Source organism: Grampus griseus (genome assembly GCF_964374135.1).
Source record: "Grampus griseus genome assembly, chromosome: 14".
Taxonomy (NCBI): Eukaryota; Metazoa; Chordata; class Mammalia; order Artiodactyla; family Delphinidae; genus Grampus; species Grampus griseus.
This window is the reverse complement of record NC_139008.1, coordinates 8,626,917-8,647,724: the sequence shown is the minus strand read 5'-3', so window position 1 is coordinate 8,647,724 and position 20,808 is coordinate 8,626,917. Positions and strand designations below refer to the sequence as shown.

General features: G+C 49.5%; 1 protein-coding gene across 3 annotated transcripts in view; it reads left to right on the top strand.

The window, feature by feature from the left end:
* The first annotated feature begins 2,155 nt into the window (after positions 1-2,155).
* The window catches only part of POR (cytochrome p450 oxidoreductase), a 67,103-nt gene continuing 48,450 nt past the window's right edge, over positions 2,156-20,808 (top strand). For 2 of the 3 annotated variants that reach the window (XM_082670931.1, XM_082670930.1), the window contains exon 1: positions 10,882-10,904. Coding sequence is in view for 1 of the 3 variants with exons in the window: in XM_082670933.1 (XP_082527059.1) it covers positions 2,171-2,178 (8 nt within the window). In the remaining 2 variants the exon portion in view is untranslated. Of the gene's footprint in view, positions 2,179-10,881; positions 10,905-20,808 lie in introns of those variants that run through there. The other variant, XM_082670933.1, reaches the window with a different exon arrangement.

Below are 20,808 nucleotides of genomic sequence, written 5' to 3'. Positions count from 1 at the left end.
CTGCCATTCATTTACTCTGTGACCTTGGGCAAGTGCTTCAACCTCTCTGGGCTGAGTTTTCTCATCTGTACCATGGGGAGGGTGCCTGTGATGATCCTGAAGGCTCTTCAGGGCTGACCATCTCTGCTTTAAGTTCGTGGTGGGACTGGGTGTGGGTGGCCCGCCCTCCTCCACCTTCTGCCCCATCTGCTCTCACCCTCATCCCATCCTGCAGCCATTTCTGACTTCCAGCCTTGGGCCTCCAGGCCAAGGACTGGAGACTCTGGATAACTTTTCAGGGCCTTGTGGGGCCCAGATCTTCATGGTCATCTTCTCTCTTCCCCGGAGGCAGGCTGAGCAGGCATTTTTATCGGAGAGAAGGGGAGCGGAATGCCCAAGGCTGCACGGCTGGGGAGGCAGAGGACTGGCCTGTGAAGGGCGTGGAGCTGAGTCCCTGGAGAACCACCCCAAATTTCTCTAGCTCTGTGCTTCCTGGACCACCAGCAGCATGCAGATATGTGCACCTGCCCAGCGCCTGGCCTCCTGAATGGGACTCCTTGGCATGCACGGTGCCTGGGGGATTCCTCTGCCGAATAGCTTGGAAGCCACTGCTCTGGAAGACCCAGGAAGGGGTAGGTAGTGAGACTGAGTCTCCTTTGCAAGCAGCCCTACAGAGATGGATGGGGGTGCCACTTGCAGCCTGGGAGGCTCCTGGACTCTCTGGGAGGTGGGCACCAGCAGTGTCTGGAACTGGGGGCCCCCAGGTACCCGGCTTAGGCCAGGAGTTAGGGTGTTCTCTGGAGACCTTTCAAAAAGGGGAGGAGGGAACTTCCCTGGAGGTCCAGCGGTTAAATCTCCGCGCTTCCACTGCAAGGGGCGCAGGTTCAATCCCTAGTGGAGAAACTAAGATCCCGCACGCTGCGTGGCATGGCCGAAGGAAAAACTATTTTTAAAATAAAAATAAAGGGGAATAAGTCCTCAATAAATATTGATCGAAAAAGATAAATAAATAGAAAATAAAGGTGGGGGGAGGATGACCTCGACAAAGGAGGCACCCTCTGCAAAGCAGAGCCAGTGGCCACGTGCAGGCTGGGCAGCCCAAGGCGAGGAGGGAGTTTCTAGGGCTCCTTCCTTCTCCTGCTAGACACTCATCCCTCTTGAAAAACACGTTCTGGGGAATGAGGCCAGAGTTGTTTTAATTTCCTGACCTACCACATCCTTTTCTCTTGGCAGACTTGGCAGAGCCAGTGTTGCTAAAATGATTAAAATAATCCTGTTATCATACCCCTGGCTCCGCACAAGAGGCTTTCCTTCCTTGTGAGACACTACCCACCAGAAGCGAAGGGTCTCTCACAGGCCCCGGAGAGCTACCTCTGGGGTCGAAAAGTCTCTCTGATACCAAATGTGGGCAAATCCCCTCACCCAAGAAATTGCATTGAGGCCCATTTTGCAAAGAATCCTGTGAAAAATAAGCCTGAAAAGCAAAACCCAAAAACAGTGATGGGCGACAAGGGGATTGTTCCATTGGCTTTTTCTAGAGAGCTGTCCTCCAAACTCACTGGTTCTACTGGTTCTGCCCCAGAGCTCCAGCTGGGGTCTCCCCCAGGCAGAATGCTAAGCTGGGATTCACTTCTGCCCCTCTCCGCCTCAATAGAAACAATCAACCAGTTTCCCTCATACCCAGACTCCAAGCATTCATCTTCAGAAATCAGAGAACATAATAATATCTCAACAGATGATTTCCCCTCCCATTAGCTTGTTTAATTCTCGGACCCACTTTGGAAGGTGGCTAGGTTCACCCCCATTTTACAGATGAGAAACTGAGGCCCAGAGTCAGAGGCAGATTTCCACGAAGCTAAGTCGCTTAACTTTCAAGATTCCCCATTTGCTGAAAACAGTAATATATGTGAAATGATCACGGAAGATGCACTAAGTGAGTTTTACCTTTCTGTCATTACAAACCATCCAACTGTGAATTTATTCAACAAAAGAAACAAGTTCTGGAAAATCGTATTCTTTTTCTTGAAGGGGACTCCTGTGAAAACTGCTGAGGTCCTGCCAGTGTCTCTTGGGGAGGAAGTGGCAAGACGGAGGCTCCACGTCAGCGATCTTTCCCTCCACCACCTCCTGTCCTTCCTCCTGCCCCTTTCTACTTTCACCTCATCTTGTTGTTCCTACTGTTTTCAAGGCAATGGGTTGGTATGTTCTACTTGCCTTGTTTATCCGCAAAGGTGGGTGGTAGATTCATGGGAAATAATTGGGATAGATATTCTTACTTTAAAATAAGCCTGTAATCTCTGTTACGGGGGATTAGACTAACTCATATTGTAAAAGGTGGAAATTACACGGGGATGGATGTCAGCTCATTCAAAGGGAAACTTAAGCCCATCAGAGCTTTCACAGATGGATGGGCTGCCTGAAAAGGCAGTGAGTGCCCAGTCACGGAATGTGGGCAAAGAGAGGCTGGAAGTCATTCGTTGCTGAAGAGGTGATTGCAAATTTAGGGAGGCAGGTGTTCAGGCAGATGCTGTGTAAGAGGGGACCCTGAGAGTCTGCAGGGGGCAAAAGCGAGGAAAGAAACCAACCTAGCGTGCAGGTGAGTGAACACAGGAGAGGAGGTCTCAGGATTGGGGTCGGGCTTAGAAGCCTGGATGGCCTCGGCTGGGGGGCATTATGTCAGCCCAGTGTCCCCACATTTGGGGCAGGTGGTTGTCGCCAGGGCTGCTGCTCTTTCTGACTTTACTCCCAGCTCTTCTCTGCTCCCGTTGTAAGGTTTTCATTTCTGTCTGCATCGTCACTCTACCCCGACCCTGCCGGACACAGTGTAAGATACCTCTATGTTTCTCCAGCCAGGATCCAGGAAAAAGTATATCTGCTCATTACCTTATCACAGGTGCTACACAGGTAGAATTTGACACCGGGAGGGACCTGATAATCCAAACCCTTCATAAGCTCTCAGCTAGTCTGCACACAGAGCAGGACAGAGCCTCCGTTCCCTCATCTGTGATACAGGAACAATAGACCCCAGCTCTTGGGATTGGGTGAGGTTTTAATTAGATCTGTGGTCCTCAGACTTCAGCCTGCGTCAGCATCACCTGGGGGGCTTTTGTTAAAAGCCAGATTTCAGGATCCCCTCTCCCCCAGAATTTCTGATTCAGTAGACTTTGGAAGGAGCCTGAAATGTGGCATTTTGAACAAATTCAAAGGTAATACTGATGCTCCTGGTTTGGGGACCATACTTTGAGAATCATTCAACTAGACCAGTAGATTCTCTGTCTTGGCCAGGAGACCACCAGCCCCTTAAAGCCAGGGACCAGCTCTAACTTATTTCCATTTCTGCTAAGGCCCATGGTAGGTGCTCTCAGGAAGTGCTGTTGCACTGAATGTAGATGGAAGCCAAGCAGGCTCCTCCTCAGAGGCTCTTTCTCAATGGCTGTCCCTGGGTTCTGGTTGCTGTGTCAACAGCTGGAGCAGCAGGCAGGCGATATGGGGAACGTAGTCACGCGGATCTTTGCAATAGTGAGGAGGGGGCGGAGGGCCTGACCTAGCAGCACGTGGACAAGAATGCGGAGGTAGGCAGGGAAGACGTGGCTTCCAAAACCTCCCATTACAGAGCCACCCTCCCATTGGCTTTGCAGCGGCCCCAAACCCAGGAATAATTTAAACTTTCGTTGCATAACAGAGAAAGGAACAAAGGGAAGGGGGCTGGGCGGGGGAGGGGCTCATATGTAGGAAACAGGAAAGAGGAAGGAACCCTGGTCCCTGAGAACCAACAGACGCTTGGCTACTTCATGCCCATTAACTCATTTAATCCTCACCCAGACCCCAAGGGGCCGCATTACAAGGACCCACAGTACCCGTCCAAGGTTACACAGCTGTCTGGGCCTTGGCGGTGTCCAGATTGGAAATCCAATCTGCTGTTGCCAAGGGATATGTTTGTTCTTTCATTTCAGGGCTGCCTCTTTGAAACTGTTGAACTTTGGACGAGGTTAGAGCACTAGGAGTGTGGGGTGGCAGGGAGGCTGTGAGGAAGGTCTGGGGACATTTTAACACCCTGGGGGGGCCAGGCCAGTCATCATCTGAGCTTCTCCTTCAAAGCAACCACCCCCTCCTCTTTATCTGTTTTTGTGTTTGGATCCACCTGAGGTGTGCCTTGCCGTGGACATGACACCCTCACCCCTATTCTGGCCAAGTTAACCCCATAAGGCAGTGGTTCTCATATTCCAGTGTGGATAAGAGTGAAGCTTGTTTAAAATGTCAGTTTCTGCCTTGCCTCTGGAGAGTCTGGTCCAACGGCTGGGGGTAGGGATGACCTAGGAATTGGCAGTTTTAATAGGCCCCAGGATGATTCTGATGTAGGGGACCCGTGAACTGCCCTTTGAGACATCCAGCCAGGGCCTCCGCTATCTCCTGTACTTTCACTGTCCCTTCTGGAAGGCCCCAGGTTTCAGTGACTTCTCGTTCTAGCTCCCCGCTGCCCCTGCCCTCTCGTCCTCTCAGCTGTTCCCTGGGAACAATTCACGTTGTCGCCAGACACTGTCTCCAGACAGGATATCCACAGCTGCCCCCCCGCTGGCCAGCTCACCCTGCAGCCAGCAGGCCCCCACGCACCCAACTGGCTTAGTAAGCCCCGCAGCCAGGGCCTCTGCTCTTTCTCATAAGGACCTGGCTCCTGACCAGCCGGGGAGCCTTTGGGCAGACTGAGCCAGCTGCCCCTGACATCAGAGGGAACTAGGACGTCTGCCCTTTGTAAAAGAGGTTTGGGCGGAGAACCATCCCATCAATGGAGAAAGAACAGACTTTGGGTGCACCAGCCAGATGGAGCTGCTTTATTTCGCTGCCTTAGTTTCCTCATCTGTAAAATGGGGGCAAGACCAAGTGCTCATCGGAGAACTTCAGGAGGTTCAGAGTCCCCCTAGGCACGAGATCAGGCATGAGATTTGGCCAGAGCTTAGAGGTTGGGGAAGTGCGTCTTCAGGCTCCCTCCCTCTGCTCCTCTCTGACAATAAGTCTCACCTGGGTCCTTGCCTTCGGCCCTGCCGTCACAAATACATCCTTTGGTCATCACCACGAACCTCAGAACACCTGGGAGAAGGGGGGCGGGACAGGGTTTTTCTCCCCATTTTGCTGATAAGGAAACTGATTTCTTATCCAGGGAGGCCATGCATCTGGTTAGCAGTCAAAGCAGAATTTGGCTCCTGATTTCCAGATGGAGGTTCTGTGCTCTGTGACTCTGTGCTCTGGTGACTGCCGCATCCCTGGCTCTATAAGTAGACAGGGCAGCCCCTTTCAACACACCTGGAGTGAGTTCCTGCTCAAGGCAAGGGGTTTTGAAGCAGATCTTGGAGACTGTGCACCTGAGAAGGAGGAAGCCGGAGTCAGAGGGAGCAGGGAAGAGTCAGGCTGACTGGGACAGGGGCCCTGAGAGGCTGAACCCTCCAAGGCAGCACTGCCCTGGGTGGGGCTGGGGGGAGCCTCCACCAGCATGAGAAATGGTACCACTCCGAAGCAAGAGTGGCACAAAGCCCCCCTCCTAGGCTGGGTGAGTCCTCCTGGGGGAAAGGACGGCTCCCAGGGTTGGGGTGAAGTGGGAAGGGTTTGGATGTGCTTGACACGCTGACCGGTGGGTACCAGGCCCCAGTCACAGTTTAAACACTTACTAGTTGTGGGATCTTGGGGAGCTTGGGACACATCTCCTCACTTCTCTGAGCCTCTGTTTACTCATCTGTCAAATGGGAATCATAGAATATACTTTTGAGAGAAGATTTGCAGTAACACCTGTAGACTGCTTAGTACAGCGCTCGGGATCTAGTTGGTGCTCAGTAAATGGTAATTAGCTCCTCCCTTCTGTCCCATAGCAAGTGGGAGCCCATTGCAAGTGCTCAGTGAACGTTTGGTTCTATAGAGCAAGGAGAGGCTTCAAGGGATCATGGCAATCAAGAGGTACGGATACAGGGTACAGTCCTTAGCTTTGTGGGATGTTATATGTGTAAAAGCTTCTGCTGTGGAGAGGAGCTTTGCTTTAGGGGTCAGTTTCTGGCCCCCCAGCCCCTGAGCTTTCTGTCTGTTGTAGGTGCTCTGAGCTTTCAGGCTGTTCACATTCAGAAGAACCTTGTGGGAAGAGGGTGCGGGATGGCAGAGAAAGGCCCTATCCTGATGGCCCCCATCCCTCCCTTAGAAGACTACATCTTCCTGATGAGCCCTTAATGCAGTGGTACCCGCACCTTCACCTGGACAAACCTTCTTCCATTCTGTTCAGTGGAAGGACACAGCCCTTCCAAAAGCAACAAAGCAGTGGCCTGGACAAGTCACAAAGTCCTTGTTCTGCCCAGACCACAGTCCATTTCCCTTCTCTCCCTCTCATTCCAGCCCTGGCTCTGGCATCCCTGCCCCTTGGACCCTCATTCTCGTTCACCCAAGCCCAAGCCCCTCGACTCCAGGCTGCCTTTCCTGAATCCTCTGTGGCTCATCCCGCAAATGCCTCCATGCTGCCTGCATCTGGCAGAACCTGGGGCTTGGGAGGCAGAGAGAGAAGAGGCTTCTGAGACAGACCTGCCCCGGAGACACTTAAGACTGACGAGACATGATTTAAAGTAGGAAATACTCTGGGCCTTGGAGAGCTGGACAGTAGTGAGGGAGCCATCACTTCTGGAGGGATCAGGGCATCTTCCAGAGGTGGAAGCATTGGTAGGAGATGGACATATAAACATGGAAGAGAACAACATTCCTAGTGGCTCAGAGGAATAAAAATGCACAGCGTGTACAAAACTGGATTCATCCAGTCTTGCTACAGTGTAGAATTTGTGGAAGAAGGTTATAAAGATCGAGCTGGAAAGATACATGGGGGCCAGATTTTGAACGCTCTTCCTGCATTCCAGACTAAGGCAATCCACTCATTCCACAAACTGCTGTGCCCCTTTATGAGACCCGAAACACAGATAGGAATCAGCCTCGTCCTTTATAGTAACCAGTGTGGATGGGGGTGGGGTGCGCCTGAGAACCTTGGAGGGAGTCTCAGGAAAAAAGCTTGATACACCAGATCCCTGGAGAGATTGAGGATCTGTTTCTTTTAAATTGTGCCGGGGGGAAAAAAATGAACTTTCAGAAAGAGGACACACAGCACGAGCCCTGTACTCATAGGGGTGGTTGGTTTGGTTGTGCATCCCCTGTACAATGTGACAACAGTCGGTGCTGCTTGACAGCTGGACTTCTAGGCTCAAGGGACAAAGCAAAGAGCATATGTACAATGCAAATGTTGTCAAGCTCAATAATGAAAATATGGAAGTTCAGACAGCTAAGTGGGGAGACAGAGGCTGGGGGACAGAGCAAAGGGAAGGGCAAGGATGCTGAGAGCTTCATGGTATGGCGTGAAAAGATACTGCTTGCAGTGGATGGCTCAAGAAATAAAGGTCCAAGGCTATTATTTCAATTATAAAAATGACTAACAGAGGAAGTAAAATAGGTATATAAATAATTATGTTGACATGTGGGCAGGGGAGGAGGGCTGTGGTTTTAATAACCTAACTCATCATTAGCAGGACTCTAGAGGTAACTCTACAGGTAAAATTTCGGACAACAGGCAGCCACACAAACATTTCTTTACCAGCATGGAAATAAGGACCAGAAGCAAGTGCAAAACGAGGTAAGAAGTGATTCTTTCCCGGCAGTGAAGACGAGGCGTAACCGAGGGGAGTTGGCAGGAAACTGTTGTCTGTAACCCCACACGTGCTGAATTTTGATTTAAGAAAAATGAAGCGGATAGTCACTGTTCTTTACCTATTGGGAGCCAGTAAAAGAGTTGGTTCTTTGGCCAGCGACAAGGTTGTTTGAGTATTTTTAAAAGTATTTACGTATTTGACTTAGAATAAATAAAACATTCATAAGGCACAAAATGTGAAAGATACAAAGGGTGTACAGTGACGCTTCCTTTGCCCTTGGTCCCAGTTCTCCCAGTCCTCTAGAGACAACCAATGCTATCTCTTTTTTTCTTTCCACAGAGGTCACACACATACAACCAAATATATATACACAGTATGTACATTGTTTCCACCACTTTCCCCCACTGCAATGCTTTTAAAAACACCAACAGTAGCATTCTCTGCCTTGTATTGGCCATCGCCTTGTACTTTTAGTTCATCAATTTATCTGAGAGATTGTTCTGTATCAGCAATGAGCTTCCTTATTTGTCTTCTTTATAGCTGGATGATATTCATGTTTGGATGGGGAAACAATGAATGACAGTGTCTTTTTCCACACAGCTCCACCGACCCTGTGTCATCAGATTTTGTCATCATTGTAGGTGAAAACCAGTATCTTGGTCAACTTTTTTTTTTTTTTGCGGTACGCGGGCCTCTCACTGTTGTGGCCTCTCCCGTTGCGGAGCACAGCCTCCGGACGCGCAGGCTCAGCGGCCATGGCTCACGGGCCCAGCCGCTCCGTGGCATGTGGGATCTTCCCGGACCGGGGCACGAACCCGTGTCCCCTGCATCGGCAGGCGGACTCTCAACCAGTGCGCCACCAGGGAAGCCCTTGGTCAACTTTTAATTTGCATTTTTTCTACGTGTGGGGTTGAATAACTTTTCATATGGTTAAGAGCCATTTGTATTTTTTCTTCTGTGAACTGATGATTCCTATCTTTTGCCCCTTTATATTAATGTCTTTTTCTTATTAATTAGTAGAGGCTGTTTATTAGGCAAATATTTCCTCCTGGGTTTGTCCTTTGCCTTTGGACTTTGCCTGTAGATCTTTGTCACACATCAAGTTTTTTTTTTTTTTTTTACACATCAAGTTTTGATTTTTAATCAGTTTACCTTTTAAAAAAAATTTTGGCCGCTTTGGGTCTTCGTTGCTGTGCGCAAGCTTTCTCTAGTTGTGGTGAGCGGGGGCTATCCTTTGTTGCAGTGTGCAGGCTTCTCATCGCGGTGGCTTCTCTTGTTGTGGTGCACAGGCTTCTAGGCACGTGGGCTTCAGTAGTTGTGGCACGCAGGCTCAGTAGTTGTGGCATGTGGGCTCTAGAGCTCAGGCTCAGTAGTTGTGGCACACGGGCTTAGTTGCTCTGCGGCATGTGGGATCTTCCCGGACCAGGGATCGAACCCTTGTCCCCTGCATTGGCAGGCGGATTCTTAACCACTGTGCCACCAGGAAAGTCCCAAGTTTTGATTTTTATGTAGTGGTTTTCTCAGTCATTTATGGCTTCTGGGGTTTGTAGTAGTTTTCTGTCATTTATGGCTTCTAACTCAGAAAGTCCTCTTGGAGATTAACACAATTCTCCCATGGTTTCTTGTAGGACTTTTCCTTTTTCTTCTCTTTTTAAAAATTGTTTACATCTTTTATCTATCAGGAGTTTATATTAATGTAAGGTGTGAGATGTGTCTCCAACTTACATTTTTTTTCCCCAGCTGGCTAGTGAGAATATGTTTTGAGGAGGAAAGCTTAAGGGACAGGAAGGTAGGGCACTGAGCAGAGCAGTATAAGAGGAAGTTTCCCTGGTATAGGTATAGAAGAAACTGGAGGTGGCATTCGAGTCAGGAACTGCTGAGATCAGCCAGGTGAAAGGTGAACCCAGGTAGGCCTAAACTAGGGTAGGGAGAGCAAGAAAGATGAGAAAGGGGGAGGGTGGTCCTGGAGACAGAATCCCTAGTACTCAGCTACTGGTTTAATGGTAAAAAGTAAAAGAAGATGCCTGTCTCCTGCCTCAGAGGTGCTATTAGCAGAGAGAGAGAATTCAGTGGTATGTGTTCTGGCTTCACAGAAGCAGGGTGCAAGGATTCAGAGGCAAAGTTTGAAGCCTCTCTGGGACACGCAGGGAAGATTGTTCAGCAAGGTGGTGAAAAGGTGACAGGGAGTATCAGAGATCTGGGGGATGAATTTCCCTACTGCTCTCTTGAGGGCCTAGCATAGGAGTTACACATTCAGTCGCTTAGTTAGACAGGGGTACGCCCCACCCTGAGGGCTACTGCATTCATCCAACCTGTTGGAGGGACTGATTCAATGGGGTGAATCAGACATGTTCCTGACAGACTGGAACGATGGAACCCTAAAACTGGGGCCATGGGAATAATCCTCTCCTTATATAGGCCTTTAGTATTTTCAAAGTAATTTGTTGTCGTTGGTGGGTCCCATTTTTAAAGATGGAGAACGGGTTCTGAACGAAGTGAGTTGCCCACTGTTCCAAAAGGAATTCGCAGCAGAGCCTGTAATAATAATAACAACAACAACAACAACTTACATTTCTAGAGCACTTACTATCGCACTGAGCTAAATTATTTATGAACATGAGTTATATCATCTAATCCTCATAATCCTGTAATATAGGAACCACGGCAGGAGGAAAAGGTGAGCTTCTTACCCCCGACCAACACAGCCTATCTTTCCAAACCTGAAGTGCCTTCTGCCCCCTCCTGCCTCTTCGGTCCAGTCCTTGTCCCCTGCCTGCTCACTTCCTGCCCCCCGACCCAAGCAGGCCAGCATTCCAGTCCCAGGCTGGAGGGACCCCGACACTCTGTTCATGCAGGTTCGCCATTTTCAGGCGAGGGCACTGAGGATCGTGGAGGAGCAAGAGTCGCGAACACACGCGAGCGGCGGCCGGCAGCAGGAGGCCAGAAGCCGCGGCTCACGGCTACTGCCCCCACGGAACTGTCAAAAGCGTGAGGGCACTCCCGCCCCCTCCGGGACTAAGCGCGGAGCTCCGGGGTCCCTCTGCTGAGCTGGGACGCTAAGGGGGCGTGGCCTTCAGGGCCGTACCAAGAGCGCGGATTCGCAGGGGGGAAGCCTGGCCCCAGAAACAAGCGCACGGCCGGGTTAGGCGGAGCGGCGCCGCCGTCGGCCACGCTCCCACCCCCGCAGCCGGCGCGGGCGGTGGTAGCGCCTCAGTGGTGTGGGCCTGCGTCCTGCTCAGGTGTCCGTACTGCAGCCGGCCGACCGTGGTGAGTACGTGCGTTCGCTGGTGCTGGGTTGGCGGGGTCCGGTCGCCAGGACTTTGGGTGCCCGGGCTCCGGGGCCCGACGCCTTCTGGCCGCCTCGGCCGCCCTGGCCCTCGGCATGGGGGCGGGCTCTTGGACCGGGTCACTGCCCAATTCGCCAGACGCGGAAAGCGCGGCTCCCATTTCGGCCCTTCTTAGGGTGGCCCTTCCCCTCGAGCTGACCTCTCGCGGAGGCTTGAGGGTCGTCGTTTCCACAGCCGAAGGCGCCCTACCGGCCCTTCGGCGGAGGCTCGGGTCTCGGCGTGAGAGGGCTCCAGACCCCACGCCGCCACCCTTGGGCTAAGCCACTTTTCCTCTCCGAGCCTCAGGTTCCCCGTCTGTACAGTGGGCCTCAGGAGGCGGCCACTTATTGGGTTCACTCACGTAGGACGCGCTCGATGAGTGTGGGTGGGACCCGAATCTGATCTCGCAGCATCAGGTGGGTTCAGTCGAGCCCGCCAGCCCGGCCTCTCCTGGGAAACGTTCTGCGTGTCGGCGGCATCCCTGGGGGATAGTGCTCCTCGCGGGCAGGTGCCTTGGCAGGTGCTCTGCCGGGCTCTGCTGGGCAACCGTGACACCCTTAGCTCGTGGGAGCAATTGGGAAAGAGGTGGAGGTCTTCTGGGCGGCGGGGGCACTTGACCTCGACTTTTTGCTTTTCATTTCTCGATGAGAGTCACCATTGCGTGAGCCGGTGACCAGTACTGAGAAGTTTGGGGCCATTTCAAAGAACGTGGCTGCCTCCTCTCTTAGACCGACAAAATACAGCCTTCCTTCTGAGCTTGGCCGAAGTAGGGAATAGTGCTAAGACCAAGGGAGACAGGTCTGGAATGGGTAGTCCTCGGTTGGAACGTTGGCATCTTGGCAGGACACAACTTCTTGGAGCCTCTGTTTCCTACTCAGTAGCCCAGATGGTGATAACAGCCCACCCTGTAGGCCCCCACAGGGTTGAGGTTCAGAGGTTCAGAAGAGAGGGTCTCGGAGGGTGACATTGAGAACTGTGACATTCCACGTAAGCTGAGCAGTTAACTAACCCTCTGGGATCCAGTGTCCTCACTGTGCAATGCTGTAATTCACAGGCCTGCCTGTTTGGGGAGAAAGCATTGATTCATCAACCACTGACAAGTTCTGTCTACACAAGTCCCCTTTGAGTGGTTGTGGGCTTGGCTTGATCAGGAAAAAAGTCCAAACGTCCCGGTTAGTAAAGCAGTGCACCCAGAAGAAACCACTTTCTTTTCTTTGTGTCCCTCTACGGAGTTCTCATTTTCCTTTCGAGAGAATGGTCAGTTCTGGAGCTTCTCATGACTTTCATACCACCTAGTTTAATCAAGTCTAAAAACGTGGTCTGCATTTCAGAGAACAGAATATTGGCTTCCAGTTGGGTTGTAGTGTTGAAAACTTCAGAGTGATCGTAACTCTCCCAAATCCTTCGTGTCTAGCACTTGAAAACGTTACAGGTAGGTTTGAGGTGAAAGGAATGTACTTCAGCACCTGGAAGTAGCAACCTTGACTGCAGTCAGCATGAGTAAGGCAGGCGAAACTCCTGAGTGGCATGAGTTTGTAAACAATTCATGAGATGTATGAGGTGCTTGTTGCCAGACAAGCCTTACATTTTAGGACATGCCGGTGACTCTGAATTGATCCTTCCTTAACCCTTTGAACATTAGGATCCGAGTTCAATAAAGTTCACGCGTACTTAGGAGATAGACTATTTGAAATCAGAACTGCTTGGCAAATCCAGAACATTTACTTGTTAAACTCATGGAACATTTCAAGTTCATAAAAATGTAGCTCTTAAGCAACTTTTTTTTTCCCCCCTAATAGAGGCTTCTGTAATTGTGGGACTTTTCATGGTTCCAGAGGGCCCAGCTGCCCTGGCAACATCTGCTTCCTCATGCTTTAGGAAGGAGGAGAGCCCTGGATGGGGTGGAGGGTGTGGTGTCAGGGGCCCTGAGTCCCAGCTCAGGCACTAGCACTGTGTGCCTTTCACCAAGGCACCCCAGGCCCAGGGACCTCAGGTTAGTGCTGTGGGATTTAACTTACATGTCAGACTCATTTAAAAATTAAAATGAGAAAAAAGTGAAATGGAGAAATGACTTTTTATAAAAATAGATTTTATTCTGTTTACAAAATTACTAAGTGCTCATTATTTTAAAAAATACTCTTATATCAGAAGGAGAAAAACAGATACCGTATGCTAACACATATATATGGAATCTAAAAAAAAAAAAATGCTTCTGAAGAACCTAGGGGCAGGACAGGAATAAAGACACAGACGTAGAGAATGGACTTGAGGACACGGGGAGGGGGAAGGGTAAGCTGGGATGAAGTGAGAGAGTGGCATGGACATATATACACTATCAAATGTAAAATAGATAGCTAGTGGGAGGCAGCTGCGTGGCACAGGGAGATCAGCTCGGTGCTTTGTGACCACCTAGAGAGCTGGGATAAGGAGGGTGGGAGGGAGACACAAGAGGGAGGGGATATGGGGATACATGTATACGTATAGCTGATTCACTTTGTTATACAGCAGAAACTAACACAACATTGTAAAGCAATTATACTTCAATAGAGATGTTAAAAAAAAAACTCTTATAGAAATACTCAATATAATAGTGAACATTCCTCATAGCCTTACACTGAGACAAAAAAATTACTGCTAGTGGTGTAGTATATATTCTCCAGATATTTTTCTTCACATATAAAAACATTTATTACCTAGATTTTTTTTTTTTTTACTTAAAATAGCAGGAATTTTTTACTATTTAAATTTAAAACACAGAATTAAGATGAAACTAGTCATGTTGTTCTGAGTCTTGCTTTTTATAACTTAACATGATGTCTTTCTATAGCACTATGTAAAGATCTACCTCATTCCTTTTTTAAAACCTCATTCTTTTTAAAAATGACAATACCCCAGTATCCAATATTATTGAAAAAAAATTGTGTTGTTTGCAGCCTTTTACTGTTTTGAATTCCGCTGCAATGATTAGCCTTGTTCTTTATCTTTCAGCGATTAGACAAATATTTTTGCATAATGAATTCTTAGAAGTGGAAGAACTGGAACATTTTTGAGCTTTTAAATGTATTCATTTAACAGATGTTGATTACCTGTGATATATCAGGCACTATTTGAGGTGTTAGGCCTATAGCAGTGAACATAACACACAAGTCCTCCATGGCTCTGACACATGGTTTGTCAAATGATGATATAATTTTAGATTTAACTTTTTACTATATGTCAGATTCATTTGAAAATTGAAATGGAGAAATGACTGTTTTTTATAAAAATGTATTTTTTCTGTTTACAAAATTATTAAATGCTCATTATAAAAAGTCTCTTACAGAAATGTGCAATATAGACAGCGAATGTCCTTCATAGCCTTACACTGAGACAGTTTCCAGATGGAGAAAAATAGTACAGAGGAGTATGTGTGTTTGTAAAAATGGGGTGACTTTAAATGTCAATAGATATTGCCAGACTTCCCTCCAAAAATGATAATCTTGTTATGTTCCCACCAGCAGAGACTCATCATTTTTTTAAAATTAATTAATTTTATTTTATTTTTGGCTGTGTTGGGTCTTCGTTGCTGCACGCAGGCTTTCTCTAGTTGCGGCAAGTGGGGGCTACTCTTTGTTGCGGTGCATGGGCTTCTCGTTGCGGTGGCTTCTCTTGTTGCAGAGCACTAGCTCTAGGTGCGCGGGCTTCAGTAGTTGTGGCTCGCGGGCTTAGTTGCTCCACAGCATGTGGGATCTTCCCAGACCAGGCCTTGAACCCGTGTCCCTTGCATCGACAGGTGGGTTCTTAACCACTGCACCACCAGGGAAGCCCAAGACTCATCATTTTTTAATTCATAATTCTAGGGCCAGTTGCTAACTGCTAAGGGCAGAGATGCTTTTTGTTTTTTGGCCGCACCATGAGTGCCATGTGACCTTAGTTCCTGGACCAGGGAATCGAACCCTCACCCCCTGCAGTGGAAGCACAGAGTCTTAACCACTGGACTGCAAGGGAAGCCCAGAGATGCTTTTATTTCAGGAAAATTTATGTGAGACTCTGTAAGTTTGTATTAGGTATATATATATATATGGCACAGAACAGTGTATTCTTTTCTTAGGTTTTCGGACTTTCTTACTTCTCTCTGGATGAATTCATCATTTAGGAATCTTACTCTGCCTAAATCTGTGTCATACCATTTTAGAACTCTACATCCTAAAAGTGTTTTTCCTTCCCCAACCCCCTCCCCAAGTGAGGTGTTTACATTGGTTGTGCGCCTGCTGGGATGTGTGTGTGTGAAGGTGGCGGAGGAGGCCCATGGCGCAAACCATGGCTCTTTGCGGACTGGTGGCTCCTGTTGATTGGGTCCACTGGAGCCAAATTCATCAGCCTGTGTTATGCCTGTTGCTCATTGGCATGGCAACACGCTCGGGGATGTTGTGAACAAAGCAGCTGGGGGACCTGGTCCTTCTTCTGGGTGGCTTAAGGAGAAAGCTGCTGACATAGGGGCTTACTTGTTTTACTTACAAAGAGGTGATGTGGTGGGGGAACATCTAAGAATTATCCTTTAATTGGAGTGCTGGAGGGTGAGGCATTCTGGTCTGTACGCAGCTGAGAGAATAGTACACGTGCTTCCCTGAAATTAATGTTTCAAAGCTAAACTAGAATAAAATGATGAGCCAGACTGTGGTGCCATCAGCCGTAGACTGTTTCTCAGAGAACTGGATTCTTTGGGAGTGACCTGTAGTAGGAAAATAGGACGGAAAAAGCTGAGTTTTGTCCCCTGGTTGTAATCACGGAGAAGATGGACTCTGTGAGGATACTCTGATGTGGGGTTGTGTAATCTGCTTCTAGGTGAACATCAAGAATGATGTTTAGTCATTTTTTTAAAAAATCTCCCTTAGTTTTTTGTCTTCAGTGCCTTTTTCTGTGGCCCTGTGTACCCCATTCCTTTTGCCAGAGCAGCCTTTCATATCACTTCTTCCTTTGACGCTTAGGTAAGAGCACTGTGACTGAGATAACTTTGATCCTCACGGCACACACCGTCACTGCGCCGGGTAGGCTGGGTCTGTACAAAGGTTGGAGGACTGGGTAGGAACACACGAACTCATGCTCAACTTCCCTGAACCCGATGTGCTGACTCTGTATCTACAGGTCACTTGGGGTCTGTTTTCAACACTGAAAACAGGGCTTGCAGTTCTTGAAAACACAGGAAAATGGATCAGCCAGTTGTGCCCGGCTTCTTTCAAAAGTGGGGTTTCGGGTGGGACTGTGGTCTTTTGAAGAAGGGCGTTTGTTGGTTTCAGAACCTTTGCGGTTAAGAAACCACATGGCATTACCTGGACATGTTGGACACCGTCCCTTATGTAATGTGATTTGCAAACTCTAAAAGGTCATTGAGCAAGACCGTCCGGCCTATCTGAAACCCCCACCAGCAAGGTCTCTGCCCCTGCTAGTGACCTTGCCGTCCCCTGGTCCCCGAAGCTCTAAGGACAAAAGACATTTTCCACTTTCCCCTTGTCTTCACGCTGGGGTGCCTCCACCACACAGTCCCAACAGTGTTTAGTCTTTGAATCTCCTTCCACTGCTGTGGTCTTATTGTGGCCCCTGTCATTTTCTGCTGTGCCAGCTCTCGAATTGGCCTCCCTGAGTCCAAAATTCTCCCTCCCTGCCCCACCCCATCACTTCTTGTGATCTGTCCATGGTACCATTGCTCATGAAGCCCAACTCTTATCAACCCTCCTTTGCTGAAGAATTTACAGTCGGGCTTCCCCGGTGGTGCAGTGGTTGAGAGTCCGCCTACCGCTGCAGGGGACGCAGGTTCGTGCCTCAGTCCGGGAAGGTCCCACATGCCGCGGAGCGTCTGGGCCTGTGAGCCATGGCCACTGAGCCTGCGCGTCCGGAGCCTGTGCTCCGCAGTGGGAGAGGCCACAGCAGTGAGAGGCCCGCGTACCACAAAAAAAGAAAAAAAAAAAAGAATTTACAGTCACTCTTACTGTTTTCTGTTTATTTTTCCTCCTTCTCCGTCTGCTTCCACCCAGAATATGGAAGTGGCTTATAATAAAATGAGTCTTATTCTCCCCATCTCTAATGGCAATATGGGGGTTGGAGAGGAATGTGGATTCGTTGAGAACAGAGAAGTCCCTTCATTTCTGCGAGTGTAGGCCAGCACATAGAATAGTGCCGGGCAGGAAGCAGGCCCTCAGAAACACTAGCTGGATGAGTGGCGCGTGGGTGCTTATGGCTTCTTCTCCCAGGTGTACTGCCCAGCTTTCTCCTGCATATTGACTGAGGTGCCAATATCGGGTCTGATCTATGTTTTTAAAGATTATTCTAAGATACAATATGAACTTTTTGTAGGATTTTAGTTTCCATCTAGGTGTGAAATTTTAAATGTTTCAAGTTCCTCCTGCCACTGATAGTTTATTCAATAATTATTTTTTAATTGAAGGAGAGAAAGAACTTGTGTACTGCCCTTCCATCATAGTATACTATGTCTTTCTGGATATTTCTAGATCAGGTACCTGGATGCCAAAAGCATGAATAAATTTGTTTATTTAAAAAATTCTCATGAAATGAATAAAAGGGATCTAATCTGACCTTTGAGTGTCTGTTGTATGTCAGGTGTTTCATATCTCATGTGGTGATCATATAACAATGTGAGAGGATGGTCAGCAAGGAGACCGAGGCAGAGTAAGCGACGTGCCCAGGGTCCCGTGGTGTGGAGGTGGCACATCTGGGGTTTGAACCAAGGTCTGTCTACCTACAAGGCCCATGTTCTTTTCATGGCTCAACTGGGTTTTATTTTAGGTTGGTTGAATTTCAAGGCCCACACCCTCCTCAGCAAAACCAAGAACCTAGTAATTGAGAGAAGGCCCCAGGAGGCAGGTAGTTTTACCAAAAGACAGTCAAGGGAAGTCATTGTGATGGAGCACAGAATTCATCTCAGAGCCTCGTGGAAGGCAAGGAAAGAAGGACAGGATTCACAGCAAACGTGATGGAAAAAAGGAAGCACTTTTCCTTGGGGCTTCGTATAACGGTCACTGAGTAAGGCACCGGACAGCAGCCTCCGTACTCAGCAGGCGTTTGAAGAGCCCCTCGTGTGTACCAGGCCCCCTGTGAGGTGCTGGGACTGCACTGTGTGTGGACAAGGTCGACAGGATTAGATAGGTGGCTTAGGCCAGGGTGGAGGGAATGTTCTAAAGAACAGAGGAGTGTGACCACAAGTCACCCTTTCTGGAACCCACTGTGGTAAAGGCAGCGAACTTCAGACTCCCTTATAATAGTGTCAGGGCAGCTCTTTGGAGATGGGAGCCAGAGAATAGACCCAGAGTGGTCTATTTTATCAGGCAGGGGTAGAGCAGAGGAGTCTGGGAGAGCGAGCGCGGAGAGACCCTTTGCCAGAGGTGGAAGGCAGGCAGTCCACAGTGGAGGCCCCGAGGCTCTCAGCGCATCCTCCACGCTGTGTCCTCCAGCTATTTTGCCGTGAAAGTTGGAAAGCCTGGCTTGGCTTCTTGCCCCTGATCGGGTGACTGTAGGCAGAGCCGGGAGTTCTCAGAAGGCAGCACTGGTTATGGTTCAGTGCTCCCAGCCAGCATTCTGTACCACCGAGTGGGGAGCAAGAGAGATCCTGGAGCTTTTGTGGATTCAGTCGTGCAGCAGGTACATGGTGAGCACTGTGTCATGCCAGGCCTCCTGAGCATGAGGGCTACTGAAATGCAGGGCAGCCCCAGCCAGACACCAGCCCAGCAATGCTGTCACCTGATGGTATAGTCAGGATCTTAAACTGCCAGATGAATCCCAGGCCAGGCAGTGAGGCGGCTTCTGTCTACAGCTTGGCCTTGTTCTAAAAAGGTGGTGAAGGGCATGCAAATGGATGATTGAGTGGCTCTGACGCCAGTGGGTCTGGGTTTGAATCCTGCTTCTAACGCCTATCAGCTCCCTGACTTTGGACAAGGCACTCTAATCTCTGTGCTAATTACAGCTCCTGTGCCTCAGAGCGTTGCTGTAAGGAGAACATTAAGTAGTAGAAAGTCATAGTGTGAATGCTTCATACCTGGTAACGGCTGTTACAATTAGTATTTATTTAGAAAAAAGTAGATACGATGGCAGGTGGGGACCTAGGGATAAGATAGCATATGGCTGCTCAAGGCTGTTTGGATTTGTCCCGAGTTTCCTGATGTCCAGAGCAAAGAGGGGGTGGGGCACATCAGGGGTGGGAGTGGCTGCTGATGGGTACAGAGATTTCCTTTGGGGGGCGGGGGTGATGAAAATGTCCTGGGGTTAGCTAATTGTGCTGCTTGTGCAATGGGTGAACATAGTGAAAACCACTGAATCGTGCACTTTAAAATGGTGAATTTGGGGTGGGGGGGGCATGAATTATATCTCGATTTTTTTTTAATATTTATTTTTTTGGCTGCATTGGGTCTTCATTGCTGCGCACGGGCTTTCTCTAGTTGCGGCGAGCAGGGGCTACTCTTCGTTGCAGTGCACAGGCTTCTCATTTGGGTGGCTTCTCTTGTTGCGGAGCACGGGCTCTAGACGTGCAGGCTTCAGTAGTTGTGGCACGCTGGCTCAGTAGTTGTGGCTCGTGGGCTCTAGAGCGCAGGCTCAGTAGTTGTGGCACACGGGCTCTGTTGCTCTGTGGCACGTGGGATCTTCCCGGACCAGGGCTCGAACCTGTGTCCCCTGCCTTGGCAGGCGGATTCTTAACCACTGTGCCCCCAGGGAATTCCCAATATATCTCGATTTTTTAAAATCAGGTTTATCGGTCTCAAGTCCTTGAGCAGCTAGACTCTCACTAGTTCTGCTACTGAGTCCCCATCACCTCGAGCAAGTTGTGCACACCTGCGGCAGACACATTCACTGCTCACGGCGTATTTCTGTCCCCACCCTCCCATCCCTTAGCCCTCTGGAAGTTAACCTCAGCTAACGCCCTGTGAGTGGGAGCATGGTGTGTCCCCTCTGCCCTGAAGCGTTTAAGGTCTGGGACCAATCCCTCCCAGTCTTCTCCTCATCACAGAAGCCCTGCAAGTTACATGTTGAGTTGGTGGCATCACAAGGAAAAAGCTGCTTGAAGCACCAAGTCCCCTTAACGAGGCCAAGAGCCTGGCAGAGACACCTGGCCTCCACTGGACATCGTGTAAACTTATGCATTACATCACTTGGGGCATAAGGCAGGGCTGGGAGGAAGACACCTTTCCCCGGTGCTGTGGCCCATGTCCTCATAGCCCCTCCCTCATGCGTGCTGTGTGATGTGGGTCTTTTCTAATCGAAGCCACAGCCGATGCACTGGGACCCGAGTGTGTCCCCACTGCTGGCTGCAGCCGAGTTCACAGCCCTGTCTGTCAGCGAGAGCATTAAACTCAGCCTCTGGGAGCATGTCGAGTGATTGAGTGTACCTGCCTCAAGTGACAGCGTGGTGTAATGTCAGGCCAGCATTTTGTCTTCCTCCCCCCCTAAGAGAACATGGTCAGGCAATCAAAAGCTCTCAGCAGCTCCTGGTTTAGTGTGGGTGGCGTAATAATCGTGGACACTTTTACAGACGCCATGAGACAGTCCTCTATCCCCATGGGGTCTGGTTCTTACCGACTCGCTCATGCTGTTCTGTTGTGAACTTCGATAACCCCACTGCCCACATCCTACCGTTGAAAAGCATGGTGTGACTCGGCAGGCAGAGATCGCGGAGATGACCTTCAGTTGGTGCTCAGACACACTTGACTGACACCAGCCTTTAACGCATGGCAGTGACCTAATGTCAAGGCGAAATGCAGGCAGAGCTGGGGATCAAAACAGTGCCATCCAAGGCCCAAGCCTGACGGCAGTCTGGCCTGACCGCATGATAAAAGCTGGCCCCTGGGAAGTGCGTGGCCACG